At 37.9% G+C, this 19,630-nt stretch overlaps 1 protein-coding gene across 1 annotated transcript in view; it reads left to right on the forward strand.

Annotated features, from left to right (window-relative positions):
- Positions 1–18,708, forward strand: part of CADM2 (cell adhesion molecule 2) — a gene marked incomplete at its 5' end in the record, with an annotated part of 173,812 nt that extends 155,104 nt beyond the window's left edge. Inside the window, 2 exons of the mRNA XM_010017566.1 lie at positions 14,989–15,114; positions 16,478–18,708. Of these exons, the coding sequence (XP_010015868.1) occupies positions 14,989–15,114; positions 16,478–16,596 (245 nt within the window). The remainder of the gene's footprint in view (positions 1–14,988; positions 15,115–16,477) is intronic.
- Between the last annotated feature and the right edge of the window lie 922 nt (positions 18,709–19,630).

The following is a 19,630-nucleotide window of genomic DNA, read 5'->3' on the forward strand; positions in this document are numbered from 1 at the left end:
GTTTTCCCACGGAAGCTGGTGGTGGAGGGCAATTTCAGATCGGAATTTTTGTAGCAGGATTTTATCTCCCCAGGTTTGTGGAGAATGTTTGGACCATATATTTAGTTGTCAGATTGTTAGATGAGGGCTTCCATGTGGTAGTCCTGTCAGAGCCCCTGCCGTGTTTGGGGCCTGCAGTGTACTTTGAAGGATGCGTTCTCACTGTTATTACATGGAGATAAGCTGCAGTATATTTTTATCTATGAAATGTTTTGTGCATTGAATATCAAGTCTGACAGGCAGAAAAGCAATTTCTGTGGTTGGTGGTTCTTACTCCCTGCTATTACAGAGAAACACTCCCATCCAGATTTTTACTTGCATGACAATTTCTCTAGTGAGTAAAGAGATACGAGTGATTTCAAATGAGTTGACCTTGCTATAAATAAACCTAGCTGTACCTGAGAAAAACAGAATTGCACTAGCTTTGTCAAGCTGGCCAGAAAACTGAAATCCTCGGACTGCAAATACTGTAATTGCCATAGAATGCTGAAATGTCAGCTCATTTCCTTGCAAATCTAACCTCTCAGTAATTGTAAACATAATTTGATAGGAAGTCCATTGGAACAATTTGCTGATCTTTGGCATTCTTATTATGTATAAGGCTTTGTAAAACGTTATCTGAAGTAATCTAGTATGGAATTCTTTTTTTCAGAATGGCTGCTGTGACCCTGTTTTTGAGATACAGGAAAAAAATATTTCAAGGAAAAGAAATATTAGAGGAAGACGAGGCCCTTTATATCACATAGAGTTTTCCTCTGCCAGCATACAGCTGCCTTCTGCAATATAATTTCTAAGGTTTTATGTGAACTTCTGCTCCCTGATTCAAGTGTGTCCATTACTAGAATAGGAGAAAAGTAATTGGAGAGCCTGTTGAATTTTTGACAGTATGGATACAACAATGATGGCAATAATGTAGAAAGAGCAGTACATTTTAAAACAATAGTAGGATCCTAGCATCCATCTGCTGGATGCTTGTTCAATATTAACTCTGTTCATTTTAAGATACAAAAATATGGAAAACCTCTTTATTTTTTTTTCTGTGTGTTCTTTGTTTCAGTGGCTTATGACCCATTGCTTAGAATTGTAGAATAATATAAGTTGCAAGGGACCTCTGGAGTTGATCTGGTCCAAGCTCAGTTTAGAGCCATGCCACCACCGTACATCAGGTTGCTTAGGGCTTCCTTCAGGTGAGTTTTACGTATATCCAAGGATGAAGAACCCATAGCATATCTCTGGATAACTTGATCCAGTGTTTGACCCTCCTTGTGCTGAAAAAGAATTTCTTTATATCTGGTTTGAATTGCCAGTGTTCCAGCTTGTGTCCAATGACTCTCATCTCTACTCACCTTTAATATGAGTCCGGCTCAATCATCTCTTCTCCTTCCCATGTAGTAGCTGAAGATGGCAATAATGTTTCCTCCCTTAGCTTTCTCTTCTTAAGACTAAAAAAAGAGTAATTCTCTCAGTATCTCCACATACGTTCTGTGCCCCAGTGCCCAACCATCTTGTTGGTTTTTACTGTATGTGAGTGCAGGCAGCCGCTAACTAGCTGACCTCTGCACGGGATGAATTTGCTACTCTTTTTTATAACGTATGTGATATTCATCATATTATGGCTTATATTTGCAGAGCCATGGAAACTTTTGGAACTATACTAGCTTATAGTACGGTGAAGATACAACCATTTATACCCCATGGCAGCAAAGGCACAAATGTCCCTTGAAATATCTAACATGTTCATGTGCTTGAACAGTTACGAAAGTTTTAAAGAGAAATCACTGTACCTGTACACACGTTATTTTAAACCAATAACATTTTATGGGTCTTTCATTGTGATTGTTGTGTTTGCTTTTGTTGCTCAGCTGTCACAAAAACGGTAGGATTACCTTGTAATACTCTTCACCGAAACCTTGACAGCTACATGCAGGTTTACTTGCTTCATGTAATTTTAAAGTTCCAAATTGTAGTATTGTACTTGATTAACATACAGATAAAGGGCCTAACCTTTAAATGCTCCCCTGAGATTTTAGGAAGTTAGTGTCACTAAATATAAAGAAGTTTTAATTATAATTTTCTTAGTTTAATTGTAATGCAAAAAGTATTAGCATTTATGAGAAAGTAGACATTACCAGGATGAAAGAGAAAACTGAAGCCAGGAGGGTGGTAGGACAAGGGGTAACGGCTTTAAACTTAAACAGGGGAAGTTTAGGTTAGATATAAGGAAGAAGTTCTTCACAGTGAGGGTGGTGAAGCACTGGAATAGGTTGCCCAAGGAAGTTGTGAATGCTCCAACCCTGGTGGTGTTCAAGGCCAGGTTGGACAGAGCCTTGGGCAACATAGTTTAGTGTGTGGTGTCCCTGCTCATGGCAGGGGGGTTGGAACTAGATGATCTTAAGGTCCTTTCCAACCCTAACTATTCTATGATTCTGTGATTCTATGATTATAGCTGTTCATTTTTTAAACAATAATTCTCTGCTACCTTCTTATGTCGTCTGACATACATCTTCAATGAACAACTTCTCATATCAAATTTAAGGTTATTTATGAACCCAGGGATCCATGTTGACCTGTTTAACGACATCCCTAATACTTTTCTGTTTGTTTCTGTAATCTGAAAGTAGATTAGTCTTATTTCTGGTTTATTCTCCTATTTCTGTTTATTTTTATCTTCATCAATTACCTGGTGTGAATTATTTTTAGTGATGTAGCTTTGTAAGGCTATCTTGTTCAGTCTCGTCTCTTGGGAAGATAGGCATCCAGCTATTAATTTCTTCATTATGCAAGCACATCATAATAGATGGTCAACTTCCTTTTATCCAAAGAACAAAAAAATACATCCAACAAGAGTTTATTAAAAATTAAACCCACAAAAGTCCATTTCAAATATTTTTACATGTTATTATGTAAAATATTGGTTGTGAGGACAAGCAAAGTACCTGCCTTAACCCAACTGCCATGGTATCTCAAAATCATTCATTGTTCTATGAGTCATTCTATGAGTCAAAATCATTCATTCTTCATAACTCTCAATTTATTTTAGAGGAATTGAGGCACAGATAAAGAAAACACTTTACCTGAGCACACACCCAGGTATGTGTTGTGTGGCAAGAATTTAAACCTGATTTCCATGCTTATCCCTGGAAAAACTAACCTGCGTGTCACCAGCATGGAGTCCTGGAGGGACACCTTCCCAACCCTTAGGCCTTACATATTGCTGTGATCAGAATAAGTCATTGCTAGGCAGAGCAAGCATACATTTTTGTGATTTTGCTGGACTGCAAGGTGTAAAAAAACCCTTTCTACCTGAAGTACTGAAATAGATTTTGCAGGAACAGGCCACATGCTGCCTCCTTGGCCCAGGTGACAAGAGCAGCGCTTTGATGAGATGCTGCTACCAGCAAGGGGGACTTTCTGATTATGCACTGCCCAGCGCCACGGGCTCACCGCTGCTTCTGGCGCCAGATCCAGACATGCTGGTGTCAGAGAGAAGCTGTCATAATGGGCTCTGAATTCATGAATCTCACCTTCACAGGAGGAGGAGCAGCTTGCTAAAGTTTTCCAGAGGGCAAGGAAAGCTAAAACCAGTGCTTCTCACAACTAAAGGAGCCCTAGCTCCTTCTTTAGTTTATCTGAGTCTCTTTTGGTGGGCAGGGTCTTGTAAGCTGAAGCAGGGATCTAACACTCCAGTTCCAACTCAACAAAAGTACTTAATCTTGTTTTAAATCCCATTTGTTGCTTAGTTACTTGTTTTACTGAATTAAGGTCTGCAACACCAGAAAGCTTAAAATATCCACATTTGGCCTCATGTGCTTTCAGAAAGAATCTGTCTTTTTCAGCTGGATGTAATATCGGCTAGCTTCATGTTGGGAATGATATTGTTATAGGTGATAGTGAGATAGTCATAACTAACATTTTGCTGACTAACAAAAGCCTCTGCATTGAACAGAACGTCATAATGATCAGAACCAAATTCTTGAAGTGCATTTTTATTTTTAATCAGTTTAAGCATGCAGAATACTTCAGAGAGAAACATCATGTCTTACATATGGCTATAATGTAAAGGGAACAGGCTTACTAGGAAGGAAGGAAGGGAAGAAGAAAAGACATAAAGAAGACTTGCTTAGCAGTAGCATTTGGAAGAGTCGTATTAATTCCAGCTTTGTTTGAAATGCTGTTTTCTGCTTTCACATTTTGTCTTCATGCTTTCCTAAAGAGAAGACTAAGGTTTTAGAGGCCTTTTAAGAGGAAATGTCATTTAATGAGCCGCTTCACTTAAATAAGAGTGGATGCCAAGTGATGTAGGCGAATGAGACAATTTAGGGTGAAGGGATTATATGGAAAATCTCATGCAATTAAAACAGAATAAGAACTGAACAGGTAAAAGAAGGGAAAGTTACTTCTTGGAGTGATGAAATAGGAGACGAGCAGAATATTTCTGGAGAAAAAAATGCCGTAAGATGTTTTTTAAGCTCAGGAGGACATCCAAGAAGATTTTCCAGACCAATGGCTAGAAGGAAACCAATTTTAACTGCTGTAGTACAAAGATGCTGTCCTTTTAAGAGCTGTAGAGCAACAAGGGCTTTCTGCTGGGCTTTACAATCAGAATTTAAAGGCCCAAAGCTTCCTTTCTGGGCAGCACCTTCATTTACGCAGGGTGTCCTGGTATAAGTTCCAGCCAGAATGAATGTTCAACAAAGTAAAATTTGATGTGATAGTCCAGAAATATCCATAGTTTATATTTCTTAAAAAAGCAGCACTGGTATTTTGAGATGTGGATTAATTCTGTTCTTGTTCTGTGAGTTGTAAACCTCAAGGAACTGTATATGATAAGAACAGCCCTTCTAACCACGATTAGTTGCTCTGTGAATATCCCACACGCATTTTTTCTGTAGCCTTTCTTTCTTACCATGATTTTTTCAAAATACCTTTAGTAATGTAGTAAATTTTGATTCTCCACTTATTGCAAGCACCACTAGAAGGAGAGGTATAAAGTAAATGGAGAAATGGCAGCATCTCTTTCTGCTTTTCCTTCGAAATTTCTATTGTTTCTTTTTTGGGTAGTTGGTTGGGATTTTTCTTTAATGAAAAGCCCTGAAACTGAATTTCTGCTCAGAGAGAAGCCTACGTTTTTTCAACAGATAGAGTATAATTTGGAACTATTGACATATGTTGTAGGACTTTTCTGATTTTTAAAGTTCTTCTTAAGAACTGTTCCAGCACACCACTTATACTTATTTCCCCAGTGTTAGGTTTTTACAGCTTCCCAGCATCAGGAACAGGCTCAGGCTGCTATTAAATTGGGTTTACCATCTTCAAATAGCGTGAGCACAATCGGCATTTAGTAAAATAAACATGGCCCCATTATTTCTTAATGCCTTGCTTAACAACTTCAAGATTAGACCAGGTCTCCCATGCTCCCAGTAGGCAGCACTTAAACAGTGAGTAATATTTCTGTCTGCCGTAGTCAAGTAATCCCAAATGTAAGTAATTTACAGGATGGCATTAGGGACTGTTACAAGAGACATATTGTAATATGTCACTGAAAATCAGCCTGCCTCTGCACGTTTGATCAACAGCCAGATGGAGGCTTTTATCACATTTATTTAATCTGAAATATACATAGTAATTACAGTGGACCTCTGATTTTTTCAGCCCTCGTTGCTGTCTCAAGAGAAGATGGGAAATGGATCTGTCAGTTGCAAACTGGTGTGGATGAGCCCCCCTTGGTAGAAGCTGGATGTGTTGCAGCTAGAGGTGCTGACAACAGAGATCATGAGTGCTGCTGGAAATGAATGCGTGCTGCTGAGTTAAAAAAAATAGGTCCATAAACCAAAAGCTGTGTAGCTTTATTTTTCTATGAATACAAAAAGCCTTTAGGAATGCAAAGATCAACCTTACACTTAGCAAATCCATTACCAATCAATGGCATTAAGAGCAACTGTCTCCTGTTAATAGCAGGATGGTATTTAACTTTAAGGCATCTGAAAACAACAGTCTTAATGTTCCCAGAGGAGAATTTGGTTAAGATATTGAATTCCATCAAGCATGTCATTATTAAATGGGGAAAATATTGTCATTTCCATTAGTACAGAGTTGGCATAAAGAATGGATAGCATTCAATTAAACCATGGGCAAAAATTCAAACAAATTGAAAGTAGTTTTATTGCTTGGACAGAAACTTTGCTAATGGGTATTGCCACCGTCCCAAAGAATTTACATGAGATTTTATGCCCTAATTAAAACAGCTATAAAAAATGCCTCACATATTAACAGGGATCCTCACCTTCCTATCAATAATTTGCTCTTCTGTTACTCTGTGCATTACAGCAGACTGTCTCTGCTAATGTCTCTCCTATCTCTGTTTCTGAGATGAGCTGGGTTAGTCAACAGCCTCTTTTGGATCGGTTACCCTAACCACAAGTATGCCTGACTAATCTTCTAGAAATATATTGACAGACAAAATATGCTATTAGCTGCCAAAGAGGAAATTCTGTTCCAATTACTCATACTGAGAAGTCCCATGACAGATTAAATTGCTATTCAGCATGAATAAGGTGTCAGATTCTGGCTGTAAGTGGCTGGTTTACTGGGGTGTTTTGATGTCGTTATAGGCTTATAATTATTCTAATCTGATTTGGTAAGAAAAAATTAGTATGACAAGCATAAAGAATTCATTTGAACAATAGGTTTTCTTCCACCACAGAGTAAGTTTTAATTAGAGCTGATCTTCAATTAAATTAAAGCTGCCCTTCTTGGTTTTAAAATTCTCATGAACATATTCAGTACAGTGTATCTTGTGCAACTGTGAATCTGTTACTGCTACTCTCATTCTTACAGAACCATACATGTTCTTGGCTAACTTTATGTCTGTGACTCTGCTTTACTGGTGAGAAAACCTCCTCCTCGCTAGCTTCTACCATCAAGAACAGCTTTGTTTCTATCTCTACACTTCACAGAACCTCTCCATTTGTTTCATACCATTTCTCAGCTGAAAGCATGTCTTTCTTGCACTGCTGACTTGAGGTACTATTTATTATTTGAGCTCTGCGGTGGTACTGATGAGCTCTGAGAGGCAATCTGTAAGGGAGATTATATAAAAGATAGCATAAAAACAAAGTGGCAGAAAAGTCACAGTGGAAACATTTGTACTTCTTTCTAATAGGGTTAAGCTATTGGGACTCCCTTAAGGTTAGCGGAATAACTTTCTTAAATGCTTTGAGCAATTACTCTCTTAGCAATATCATCATAGTTCATGGCGTGTATTTGTGGTGATAATATGTTGCTTTCTCTTGGTATGTGAAAGATAAGACTTCCAGAGACCATCTGGGTGCCTGGCCCCAACTCCTGTGACAGCAGGCAGCAGTAGATGCCTACGCTCAGAAAACTGCTCAGCACTCCCTTCCCACACAATCATGTTCGTATTCTCTCGAGCAAACTGAAGTCTGTAGGAAGTGACCAAAAGCCACGATTATAAGGTATTACAAGGAAGGAAGCAGGAAAGTATAATGACATCTCCAGTCTCTGTGTTAATTAGAGAATGGTTTGTTATTTTTATAGATAATTAACTTCTGATGACAGGAAAAGGAGTTGTGCGCACACACACACCTACTCCAGCTGGTGCCTGTCCTTGTTTTGATTAACAAAACAAAGAAGAGCAGGAATTCTCCTATATTTGTTAATGGAAAGTCATCAGAAGAAAGATGGTGCTTATGAAATGTGGTTTTTCTCACAAAATAGCAAACAATGCATCTTGATTTTCTGCATAAGGATGGGTTCTTCCTTTTTCTCTTATTTTACTGTCTAATAGGCCGAAGTTTTTGTTTTCTGCAATAGAGGCACTGAGCATTCTGGAACTTCACAAGTAGATGGAAATTAAAAGGCTGAAAGCAGAGTTAAGGCATCACCTGCCTGTTGCTGCAGCCCACAGTTGACTCATTCAGGGAAAGAAACTTAACAGGGAAATTCTAGAGTCATCTGTGCCAGTTGTCTCTTCCCCTACAGCCTCCTGTAGCCAGAATTTAGAGCTGGACAGGCTGCAAATATTTCTTCAAACACTGAATTGACTTAATTATCCTCCACAGAGTAGATGAAGGCAAAAACTTGGAGATTTTAGTTCTTTTTTCATAAGACAGAGTCTGAAGCAATTAATGAGTTTATTGATAGACAAAAATATAATGTTGTCAATAAGAAAAGTCTTTTATGTGCTCTAATTAGGGGAACTGTTCCCTTCAGGAAGCTGGAGCTCTTAAAGCAGCATTAAGAAAAAAACCAAAACCTAACCCAAGCTAAAACAAAACCCAAAAACATAACAAACGAAAAAATCCCTGTGTCAATGGCACAGAGCACAAAATCTGGAACGAGGCTCTAAGGACCCCAAGAAGTATTGTTGAACCTTTTGTCTTAACATTGTAGGCATAGAGGTCTCTTACTAGCATGGCAAAAATACATTTGCAAAATAAATAGGTATGGGTAATGCTCTTACTTACCTTTGACAACATCCACCTACTTATAAACACACATCAGAAGACATTTGGGTTTTTCTCTCCACTGAAAGAAGTCTTAGATTCATGAGAACAACACAACATGTTCAAAAGGATCTGTAGGTTCAGCTGTGAAATATTAGTGTGGGACTTTAATCCTTCTGGGATGTGGGTTCTTCTTAGTAGGAATGTATATATAATTCAGTACTGTGGAAAAAAACCACTCAGAGGCAAAATGGGCCAAATGCGCTACTTCAGTAACATGGGAAGAAAAGGCTATCAATTTCTTTGAAGATATACAAGTAAACTTTTTTCCCGCCTGTCTTTTCTGTGGCTGGTGATGTTCTACCATTAAAATAGCAGTTTATATATGCTGTATATTAGTACACTGTTTTGTTCTTCTTTGCTTCAGGCACTGAAGGAAAAAGAAGCTTGGCACATTTAAGTTCAAAATTGGTTAATAACAAAATACATTTTCAACAAATTTCATAACCAGCCCCTTTGGGCAGCTACTTTTTGCAATTTAAATTAAGGTTCTGAAACTTTCTTTTGCCCCTTAACAATACTTTTTTACAAGTTTCATGTACATGTACTTTAGTGGTTAGCAGCATATTACAAAAGGAGATTAAAAGTACCTGTTTCAGCACTTCAGGCCAGGCAAGGGAAATTGAACTCTGGGGTGCCCAAATTAAGATGCTAAAATGGGTAAATTCTACTTACTGGCATTTATCACAGACAGCACTACTGCCACTTTTCCTAAAGCAAATACCTTGTCAGCTATCAGGGCTTCAGCCCTACCTCCTATGCATATTGTGAGTAAATTCCTGGTTTAGTCTTTTTTCCTACTGATGTTTGTCCAAAGTCATTGAGGTTTGGTTTGGGGTTCTTTTTAATGTTGTTTTTTTTTCCCCCAAGACTTATAATTGTGGAACAGTTAAAAACTATATGGACCCTATGGCTAAGTCTGGCCAATTACATTAGCCTAAATACATTTTTAAAACCAAGTTTGTTCCATAAGCTGCAGGAAGAAATCTTCTCTGGTTTCCAGTGAGATTGTGCCTCATGGTTGACTGCCTTTTTAACTGAATTATACAAATACTGCAGTGTGAGCTGACCCATTATTAGACAGGAAGAAAGAGAAGCAGGAAGAGTGGGTATGGAGGGAAGGGAAAAAGATCAGGTGGGAAGGACTTATATATTACAAATACCACCTAACCATGTGAAAAGCTTCAAACAGGATCTGTGCCATATCGGACACCGAAGTACTTGCACTGGAGAGGAAGCTCCAATAAGAAGTTAATTCTTGGGCATAGATTTTGACTGAGGCTTTTCTCTCTATTCAGGCTTTTCTAAAGGCATCCTTCCTATAGGTTATCTGATATCTAATAAGGTCTGAGCTCCTGCAGCAACCTGTTCTCTCAGGCTAGTTACAGGAAAACAAGAATCTTGAGATCCTTACTGGCTTTTAAGATTTGTTGCAGTGGATCCGACATAATTTGGACAGAGTGTAAGAGCGTGATCACCCAAGCTATGCCTCCTTAGGAAATGAAGCTGAAATGCAGAGAAATTTCAATGAGTAATGTTTCTAGTTTAACTTACATTCACTAGTAAACTTCTCAAAACCCAAAACAACTTGCTTCCCATAGTGTTTGCAGTTTGCTCTCCTCTGGGTAAGACATTTAAAAGTAGTGCAGATTTAGATGTCTCATGACCTGTGGTTCCTTTCTAGCTTTTCTCCAGGATGTTCACCGGCTCTCACCACTCGGTTTCACCCTGTCCTCATCTGCAACAATTCAACAGCCTTTCAAATATGACAGAGTAATTTATTCAAGTATTGTGCCTTTGGGGTTCCCCCACCCTGAAATGCACATTCCTTCACTGATTTGGTTTTGATCTATGCTCTTCAAACAGTGGCTTTTGCAGAAGTATGAAGTATTGGCAAGTAGTACTGAGGATGATAAGAAATCCCTGAATATGGGGAAAGAAGTAGGGGTCACTTGAAGAGATTTTTCTGCCACAGAAATTGTAATATGGAGCCATGCCCCAGGATCCCTTGCTGGAGTGATTCTATTTTGCGTCTGGAATAGATTATTCATGAAATCAGTTAAAGTGACTCTAGCCTGGTGGTTTCAGTACTTGCCTGAGAAACAGGACATCCCTGTTCTTTTTGCAGCCTTAAGGAATGGTAATTTATGAATAATACATCTGCTTAATATGTCTTCGTTTTGTGAATGTTGTTTAAGCTCCACAGCAAATCAGGACCTTTAGTTCCAATTTGTCTTTTAGTAGAAACAGTCAAAACAAATTATGATTTTGAATGCCTAAAACCTGGGTACAACTCATGCTTAGAGTGATTTTATAAAAATTTCAACATCTGAGCCGAAAATGCATGTTAATAAAGGTCTTCAGTAAAGGGGGCTACTTAAGCATATATTACCCAAAATATGCCATTTCAGCATACACAAGCGTGCTTGTTCTCCCTTTGCTCAGGAAAGGGTTATCTGACCCTTTCCTGCAGCCTGCTCAGTCAAGCCAACTATGCATAAATAAGAAGGGAACTTATGCAGGAAGAAAGTGAAATTAGATTAATAATTAACATATACTTTATGCAAAAGCATGAAACGCTGTTTCCAAAATTTCTCTGCCTAGCTAGCATATGAATGCATACAAAAATATTTTACACTGAAACTTTGTGGCAGCAGGTCACAAAAAGCACTTATCTACTTACTGAATAGGTCTAGGATTTACCTGATGTATTTCATTTCTCAGTGAATGATACAGTTGTTTTCCTCTTAGTCACTTTGATATTTCTGTAGGTTTGTGAGCAAATAGAAACGGACAAATCCCAGAAGATGAAAATGGGCACAACCTCACAGCATCAGCAATCAGTATTTTGGCTTCCTAAATTTAGGACAAAAACAGAAGAGAATGTGCTCTTGTGTCATTAGCTTGCTCTAAGATTTCCTTAGTCTCATCAAAGGATTAAATAAACAGGAAAAGAACTGATCTTTGAAGAAGATCTGTTACCAAAATTTTAATGTCACTGTTTTAGGCTGTGGCTACTATAGCTGCCTTTGCTCATGCAGTGAAAAGCAGGTTATACTTAAAACAGGAACAGAGTAATTTGTTTTTTTTCCTAATGGAAACAGATTATAAGTATTTATTGCACAGTTGCATACTTAAGATTTCATTTGCTGGAGTTCTGTGAGGCAGGGTAGGGTTTACCTGGTAAAGCCCATGAAGCTTATAATGGGTATTTAAAAGCAGTTCACTACTGTTCTATTTTTTGGAAAGCAAACTATGGAGTGATCGATGCCCAAATACACAGTTAGCATTTTCAGGAACTTTAATGAGAGTTGTTAGTAGAAATGCCCAGACCACTTGGACAATTAATTGTACATGTCCACTGTATAAATACCTAAGATACAAAATGGCATGGTTTCCAAACCCCTTTGTTTCTATTTTTCAGATACTGTTCAGGCACATTTTGATATAGTAATTATTTATAAGATGATAGATAGCCCCAGATCCGTAATTCACTCATGGGGTTTAGGTCATTTCATGAAAGGCAAAAGTATAGTGCATTTCTCTGTATGCGTAATGTGGAGCATATTTATATTTAATGCTAACATTATTTTTCTATGAGGAGACTATTTCTATGAGGTGCCCTTCCAGTTCAGAATATTGTTTATGTTATACAGATTCTCATTTTGAGATGAAAGAATGCTTGTTCCCCAAGGAAATGTTGGCCACTTTTGAGGTTCCTTCTTTATTTCCTTTCTTTCCATCTCTTCCTTATTCTCCATCCTTTCCTTTCTAATGAATTAATTGTTCACTGGTAATGTAATGGGAATGTTGTCATGTACAAGTATTTTTAGGGACAGACTTTTCTAGTGATACTTACCAATCTAATCTGGCTTTGATGCCAATGTTAGAAGATTATAGCAGAAACACAATACTTCCTTTGCATTCCAGTGAAAACATAACTTAATTTGGAAGTTAAAAGTTTCAACCTATAGCATCAATAGAGTCTCATTATTCCACACTGATAGGTGGGAACCTTATATTTATGCTGGCTTTAGGGCGTTTCATGCAGGCACATCAGATATGTCAGAGGAGGAGTATCTATATATAGGAAATCACCTGAGGATGGAAACAGAGAGGCATAGTCATCTCAGTGTATTGTGAGGATTTTTATCCATACCCTTTATTTAAGCTCACACACAGAGGATATACATTGTAAATCTGGGTGTTGAGCTAAGGCTGTACACTACAATCAGCTTTTCAAAAAACATCTCTAGATAAAGTGCTGTAGTAACCCTTCTATGGATTATACTCTGCATCAGGACATATGTTATCCCTTTAAATATCTCCTTTCATTCTTTAATTTTACTGTTAGTATGCTACCAGGAGTTAGCAGTTAGTGGGAAAACATGTTCATGCTGCTCCTGGCCCAGCGCTGGGGAAGAGCATCTCCTGCAGGTCACATGCAGCACCTGGGGACATGAATGTTCCTTAGAGCCCAAATGGGTGCTACCTGTTTGCTGCAGGGGGGTAGGAGGTTTGCAGCAACATTGCTACACAGGCACCACAAAAGGAGGAATTTACTATACAGTTCAAGCAGGCTGACAATCCTGCAGCAAGCTGTCGCCTCCTCCTTAGTCCCCTCAGAAAGCAAAGATTCTGAAAGGCTCTTATTTTGGGGAGGTAGGACTTCAACTGTCTTGCTTTTCTCAGTGAGGCTGCTGGCACACGGAATTCAGGATCATTTTTAATAACCAAAATAGAGCTGATGTCCCCTTGGACTGATTCTGTGTAGTCAGGGTAGTGCCACCAATAGTAGCACTAGGCCAGGAGGTTCATGGAGGCAGAGGAGAGTGGAGGCACAGCTGATTTCATGACTTTATAAGGTGTTTCTAGCTTTTTTGAGGCCGATAACTACTTTTTGCCATCATGTCCACAGAAGTGCTGTGGCAGCTTCCCCAAAGTCCTCTTAGCAGCCGTAAGAGAAAGATTTGGGAGCTCAGCAAGCCAGCAGTAAGTGACAAAGCCATGCCTGGTGGATTCACTGACTTAAGAGCAGAACTGTATCTGTAACAGTGGCCATACCATTCTGTGCTCCAGCAAACCTGAAAGTGTAGTTTCAGCATGCCTGACAGTTTACTAAAGGGGGGAGAAAATATGGTTCTTTTATTTCATCTCTGTAACATTATAGTTATGTACACTTTATGTGTATGTAGATACATCTATACATCTTACTGTTATAGAATGATCTTGGTCAGCAGAAAGCAATTATGGTATTATGGAATCACACCTCCTTGGCATTAACAGACCCTTCTATCATCTTTACAGGCTTGCCCTCTTTTCCATGTAAATATTTTTCCTGCCTTTCCCTTTTGCAAAGCAAAGAAGTTGTTTGCAACCTATTCGTAGAATATAAACAGCTCCTACAAGGGATATGCCCTTGAAGCAGAGAGACTGATTGCAACATACAGTACATGCCAATAACATCTTCAGAGAATTACTATTATTTCGTAGCAGAGGCATTTTCATTAAAATAGAGATCTTGGCATAATCCTGAGATTGAATTTTTACCTTCTTTTTCATATTGCAGGTGAGTCAACAGTCACAGGTTGATGGTTCATTGTTCAAAAGCTCCAAAGAATTACTCACGCCTAAGTAGTGCCATTTCCCATGGTTGTCTCTTTGCAACTTTTGTGAAGCACCAGGCAACAGAACAGGCAAATGACCAGCACAGAATCTGGCAGTATTCCTTACACTGTGCCTAGAGCTCGTACAATGAGCCTGTTAATACATTGTTATATCTGTTTCAGTTTGCTCAAGTTGGTGTTAATTGAGTATTCTAAGTAAATTCAGAAACAGACGCTTGAGACTGAATGATGATCTTTCAGGTTGCCTGATACCTTTATCTGACCAAGTTCATGCAGACTTTGCCATGTGCAGAGGAAGTTGGCGCGGCTGCACTTTATCTGCCTTTTCATTTCTGGTGCAATAGGAGAGGAATGAGAGGAAGAGAATATATAAGGGTTCCCCACTGAGAATCAATTCTATAAATTATGTATTATGCAGACACTATTCTGCTGATGCTATCTGATCCCCAGTTCTCAGTTCCTTGTTTTTCCTGCTATAAATAGCTGTGGCCAGGTTTTCAGTTGTAAAATGATGAGGACAAAACCAGAAACCTTTCCCATTTAATAACCTCTGCCAAAGAAGAATAAGGTAATATTTTTCATAACCATGATGTCCTCAGGGCTTTAACAATCTGGGCATACAAGCAGCACTATGTTTTTGGTAAGATACTGGTAGTAAAATTGGGAATAACCTTGCTGAATATTGAAGAGGGAAATGCCCTGTTTTCAGGGCAATCAGTATAAGATTTGGTACTGTGAATTTTCCTAACAATTTTTGACTGTGCAGGACAACTTTTGTTTTTTGTTTCTCCTTCTAGATCCAAATGCTTTGGCTGGACAGACCGGACCTGACCATGCTCTTATAGGAGGAATAGTGGCTGTAGTTGTCTTTGTAACACTGTGTTCTATAATTCTCCTTGGTCGATACCTGGCAAGACATAAAGGTAGGACAGATTTAGTGGAAGTTCGGTCACTTTTGGAAGCAAGTCATGATTTCACCTGGGTGTGCTGTTCCCTTTCTCCTTCCCCCATCTACTAAATGATTTAGGCAAGAAGGTTCAGTTCACAGTCCAGTCGCAAGTGAAGTTGTTGTGAATTTTGCCCAGTTTTCCAGTGGACTGGCTAAGACAAAGGACATCTAGTTATGTATCCAAGGTCATCTCATATATCAGTGATTTAGAGAGACTAAGAGGTCAGATTGCCCCTTGGCTTTGGCCCTTAGCTCTAGGCATTTAGTTATATGATCTCATAGTTTTCAGTAGTTTCTTGATTCAGCAGAGTATATATATTGAGTGAATAAGATTTTTCATACTTTAAGCATATATTTAAAAGATAATATCAGAAGCTGGTGGTGAGATTTCAGATCAGTGACTCTTTTACCAATGATCCCACAGGAATAAGGGGTTCATTCCTGGGCCAAGTTTTGCTGTATTCATAGATTTCACCTTAAGAGTTCTACTCCCTTCATTTTCAATCCCTCCCACCATTAGACATAACAGGGATGAAGTGACGCTGACTTCTGACTAAGCTTCTCTACATTCCTGTATTGTCCTAGTTAATTCCAGAATAATTTCTTAATATTTAACCTCCAAATGGCTTTTAGACCTATTGTTAAAACACATTCGATTCCCTAAAGTACAAACTTATGTCACTGTGAACAATAGAGAATTCCTGCCATGCTTTTAGCTCCTCAGTGTTGGTATTAACTCTTCAAATCTCATTTTATATAGGCTAATCATATGGCTAGCTGATATAAGCATGGTTTTAATTTGATGGGACTGTGTGAGGGAGACATGAGATTTTTTAATGAGCCGGTAGAAGTGTGTGTCTTTTTTGTTTTACTTTGCTGAATGAAGTTATATGTCCTATGCCAACTTAAATAATGCTTTTCACAAGGGGAAAATTGACTATTGTACACAATTCTTTTTATTCACATATCTTTTTATTCATATTCTAAGCATAAAAATACCTGTAATAGTATGATGCGAGTGGGTTCTGTTAATAAAACTACCTGGATCTTTATTAAAAGCTGTCATTAATTTATTGTGGATATACTTGAATTTGTGGACATGTACTATCAGTATCAATACTATAAATATTTTTTGGGCAAATTAGAAAGTTGAGCATACCTGTATGAGGTACACTAAGACTGTGTAAATATATTTGCCCAATCATGAAGCAACTGGAGCACTGTTAGAAATGTATTTCCTATAATGGAGTGTAAAGCTGAAAAAAACCCTAATCTTTTTCTTTTCTTTCTTTCTTTCTTTCTTTCTTTCTTTCTTTCTGTTGCACTGATTCCTATAGGAACTTATTTAACAAATGAAGCAAAAGGAGCTGAAGATGCACCTGATGCCGACACAGCCATTATCAATGCAGAAGGCAGCCAAGTCAATGCAGAGGAGAAAAAAGAGTATTTCATTTAGATGCAGAGCTAGAATCTTGGAGTTTTACTTATCAGGCTGACTGCTGGAGAAAACTGGCTATCATTTCTCAGAATTCATTTCTGCCATCTTCTGCTATCTTTATTAACTCACATACCTGCTATAAGTAGCCAGTTTATGCCAACAATCAGCTGTTGACATCATCGTTCTATAATTACAGTATCATGCGTAAAGCAGGACATTTCTTATTGCCTAAAATTCATATCCACTGCTCTCTTAACATACAGTGCTTGAATATACAGCCTTAACAATGTTAATCATCATCTTAATCCAAGTTTTCTACATTTTTAAATGTTACGCAGCTTTCTTTTTCAGTTTTCTTTTATCATGTCCCTACTAGTGTGTCATAGAACAATACTCATAACAAATACTATTAGGTAAGGACCTAATTTACTTACATAAAATGTTAAGTGTAAGATTAGAGGTTTACAAAGAATGTTTTATACATGTCTATCTATAATTCAAAGAGCAACTTGGTTTTGAAGCATATGCCCTAGGAAACACAAACCGAAATCTTTTTAGTATAGTTTCTTGTATGCTTGGATTTGGTGGAAAAAAGCAGTCCACTGATTTTTTTTTCTGTTTTGTTTTGCTTTGCTTTGCTTTGCTTTGTTTTGTTATGTTTGAAATGGTACCTTGACAGCAGTGCCATGTTTCAGTGGTGAAAACATGCTAAATAGCTATACAGATTCTGCAGAGTTAGATAATAGCGCTTCATTTGAAACAAATTAGTCCTGCCCTTTTACTGCTTTTTGGGATTGCAGAGATTAGAGAACTTTCTGAGTAATTTCTGGTTTTATAATTTATTTGCTTCACATGAACTCACCTGCCTACTCAAATTTGAAGTGTTCATGGGGCACAACCACAAGGCATTTTAGTATCTGTATATAGTGCATATAATAAATTCAATTAAACATTATTTGATACATATTCAACCTTTTTGGCAGTCACTAAGTCAGTCACAAGTAAGCATTTTCTAATATGTCCATTATATCCCTTTAGATATGACTCAAATCAGTATTCCGAGTAGATAACATGTATTAGTATTTTTTGTCTGTATGTCCTAGCACTGTTCAGCAGCAAACTTTTCTAGTTCTTGTTAATTTTTTTCTTTGTTATACAATGGAAGCACAATGTTAAATGGAAGGTAGTTTTAAGCTAACAACCAGTGCACAGCCTCAGGTTTTAAATTACAACCACATTTGATTACTATCCTTAAAAAATACTATTGAGTTGCTAAAATTCTCAATTTTTAATTTGGCAGTTCCAGAGCTGCTTCTCTATGTTGGTTTGCCAAAAAAAAAGAAAAAATTAAAAAAAAATAAAAGAAAAAAAAGAAAAAAAAAATAGAAGTGTTAAAACAAAAGATATATGTTTTGTGTATACAGTAAATGGACTAATTCTTTATATTAAATTCCTGTCTATGCATTTTGTGAGGTACAAACTTATGTCACCGTGAATGATAGAGAATTCCTGCCATGCTTTTAGCTCCACAGTGAAAGTCTCTGTTTGGATTATTTCTGAACTTTTTTTGTGTAATTGACAGCTGAAAAATCACATGCTCTTAAATATGACAACAAAACACTGTAAGCCCATCGGCTTATATCCTCTTCCAATGAAACAAAAAGGTTGCCGTAACAGCTCTTAGAAATGATTCTACACTGGAGTATGCAAGTGAGTCTAGCGGGAGCTGGTCTTGCTCCTGAGTTTTGCACCTTTGACAAAAGAGTGTTTCTCTCTGGTTACTGTACTTGTGAAGCCTAAAAGCATGATGGTCTGCTGTAAAGGACTGTCTCCTGGGATTTTATTTTTCTGTGGGTAAGGGAGAGCTTGGAATATGACATCACGTAGTATGGTGAAACGGAAGACAAAGGTGCTGTGTCAGATTATTTATCAGAAGAGTATGAACCTTTTAAGGACAATATTAGAGTATTTTAATTGTTTTTGTTGAAACATTTATCTTGTTGATTTCTAAGAAAAAAAGGGTGACGTCAATCAAAGCAGCACTTTTTTTCAAGATATACAGACATAAATAATATGATGTGGTTGAGTGTTAACATAATAAATCATATACAGTATGACATTTTAAAGAAATAAGTCTGCATTGATGTGGTTGCATGCTTGTTTTTACAGTTCACTCCATACCCATCTGTGGAAAAATGCAATAATATGTTAATATACTATGGTAGTTTGAGAGAACCAGGTAGGTGCTACTAGACACATTGAAAACTAGTATAGGTTTACAAGATATTCATGTCTTTCAAAACATACACATGTAAAAGGCTGGCAAAGGAAGTCATTCAGTTTAATACCAAAAATATGGGTTCTTGTCACAACAGTAGGTTACATTAGCTAAGGTACAGTATCACATACAAGCAGGTTCTGCTTCAGGACCTGGGGCCCAGCTCAGCTAAGCATTTCAGCACATCTTCAGCGTCAGGTGTCAGAGAAGTTCCATTGGACTGTAAGGCACTATTCATATGCTTAAAAATAAGTGCTTCTCTGGATGAGGGCCTTATTTGCTAAAGTGGAATTCCCCACTAGTGTGGTGTTTACGCCTTTTTTCATTCTTCCCAACTTCAGCTTGCTTGAACAGTAGGATTGTTACTTGAACCATTACCCAGCCAGGGGCAGGTAGGACCGTCAAAAGCAGGATTGCCCTTGGGGTAACCATTTCAAACCATTTTCTCCAGTGGCATAGAAAGAGCATTTAAACTTTGGAAAAAAAAGATAAAAAAGAGATATAAATAGTACTGTTAATATAGGTTATTTCATTAGTTTTCGGTTAAAACTTCTCACGTGCTCATTTTTAACACAGTTGATCTTCCATTGTATTGCACCTGGTGATGCCTCTTGCATCCGTACAAGGCAGGTGTGGAAAACCCCACACCGAGCATTCTACCTGGAAAGCACTTTGCAGGCCTGTCTGGTCTTCACAGGTTTAAATTACTACTCTAGGTGTAAAGAGGCATCCCTCTTTTTTGTAAGCAAACCATGGCTCAACACTAAAGACATT

The sequence above is a fragment of the Nestor notabilis genome, unplaced genomic scaffold (assembly GCF_000696875.1).
Source record: "Nestor notabilis isolate BGI_N333 unplaced genomic scaffold, ASM69687v1 scaffold2447, whole genome shotgun sequence".
Taxonomy (NCBI): domain Eukaryota; kingdom Metazoa; phylum Chordata; class Aves; order Psittaciformes; family Psittacidae; genus Nestor; species Nestor notabilis.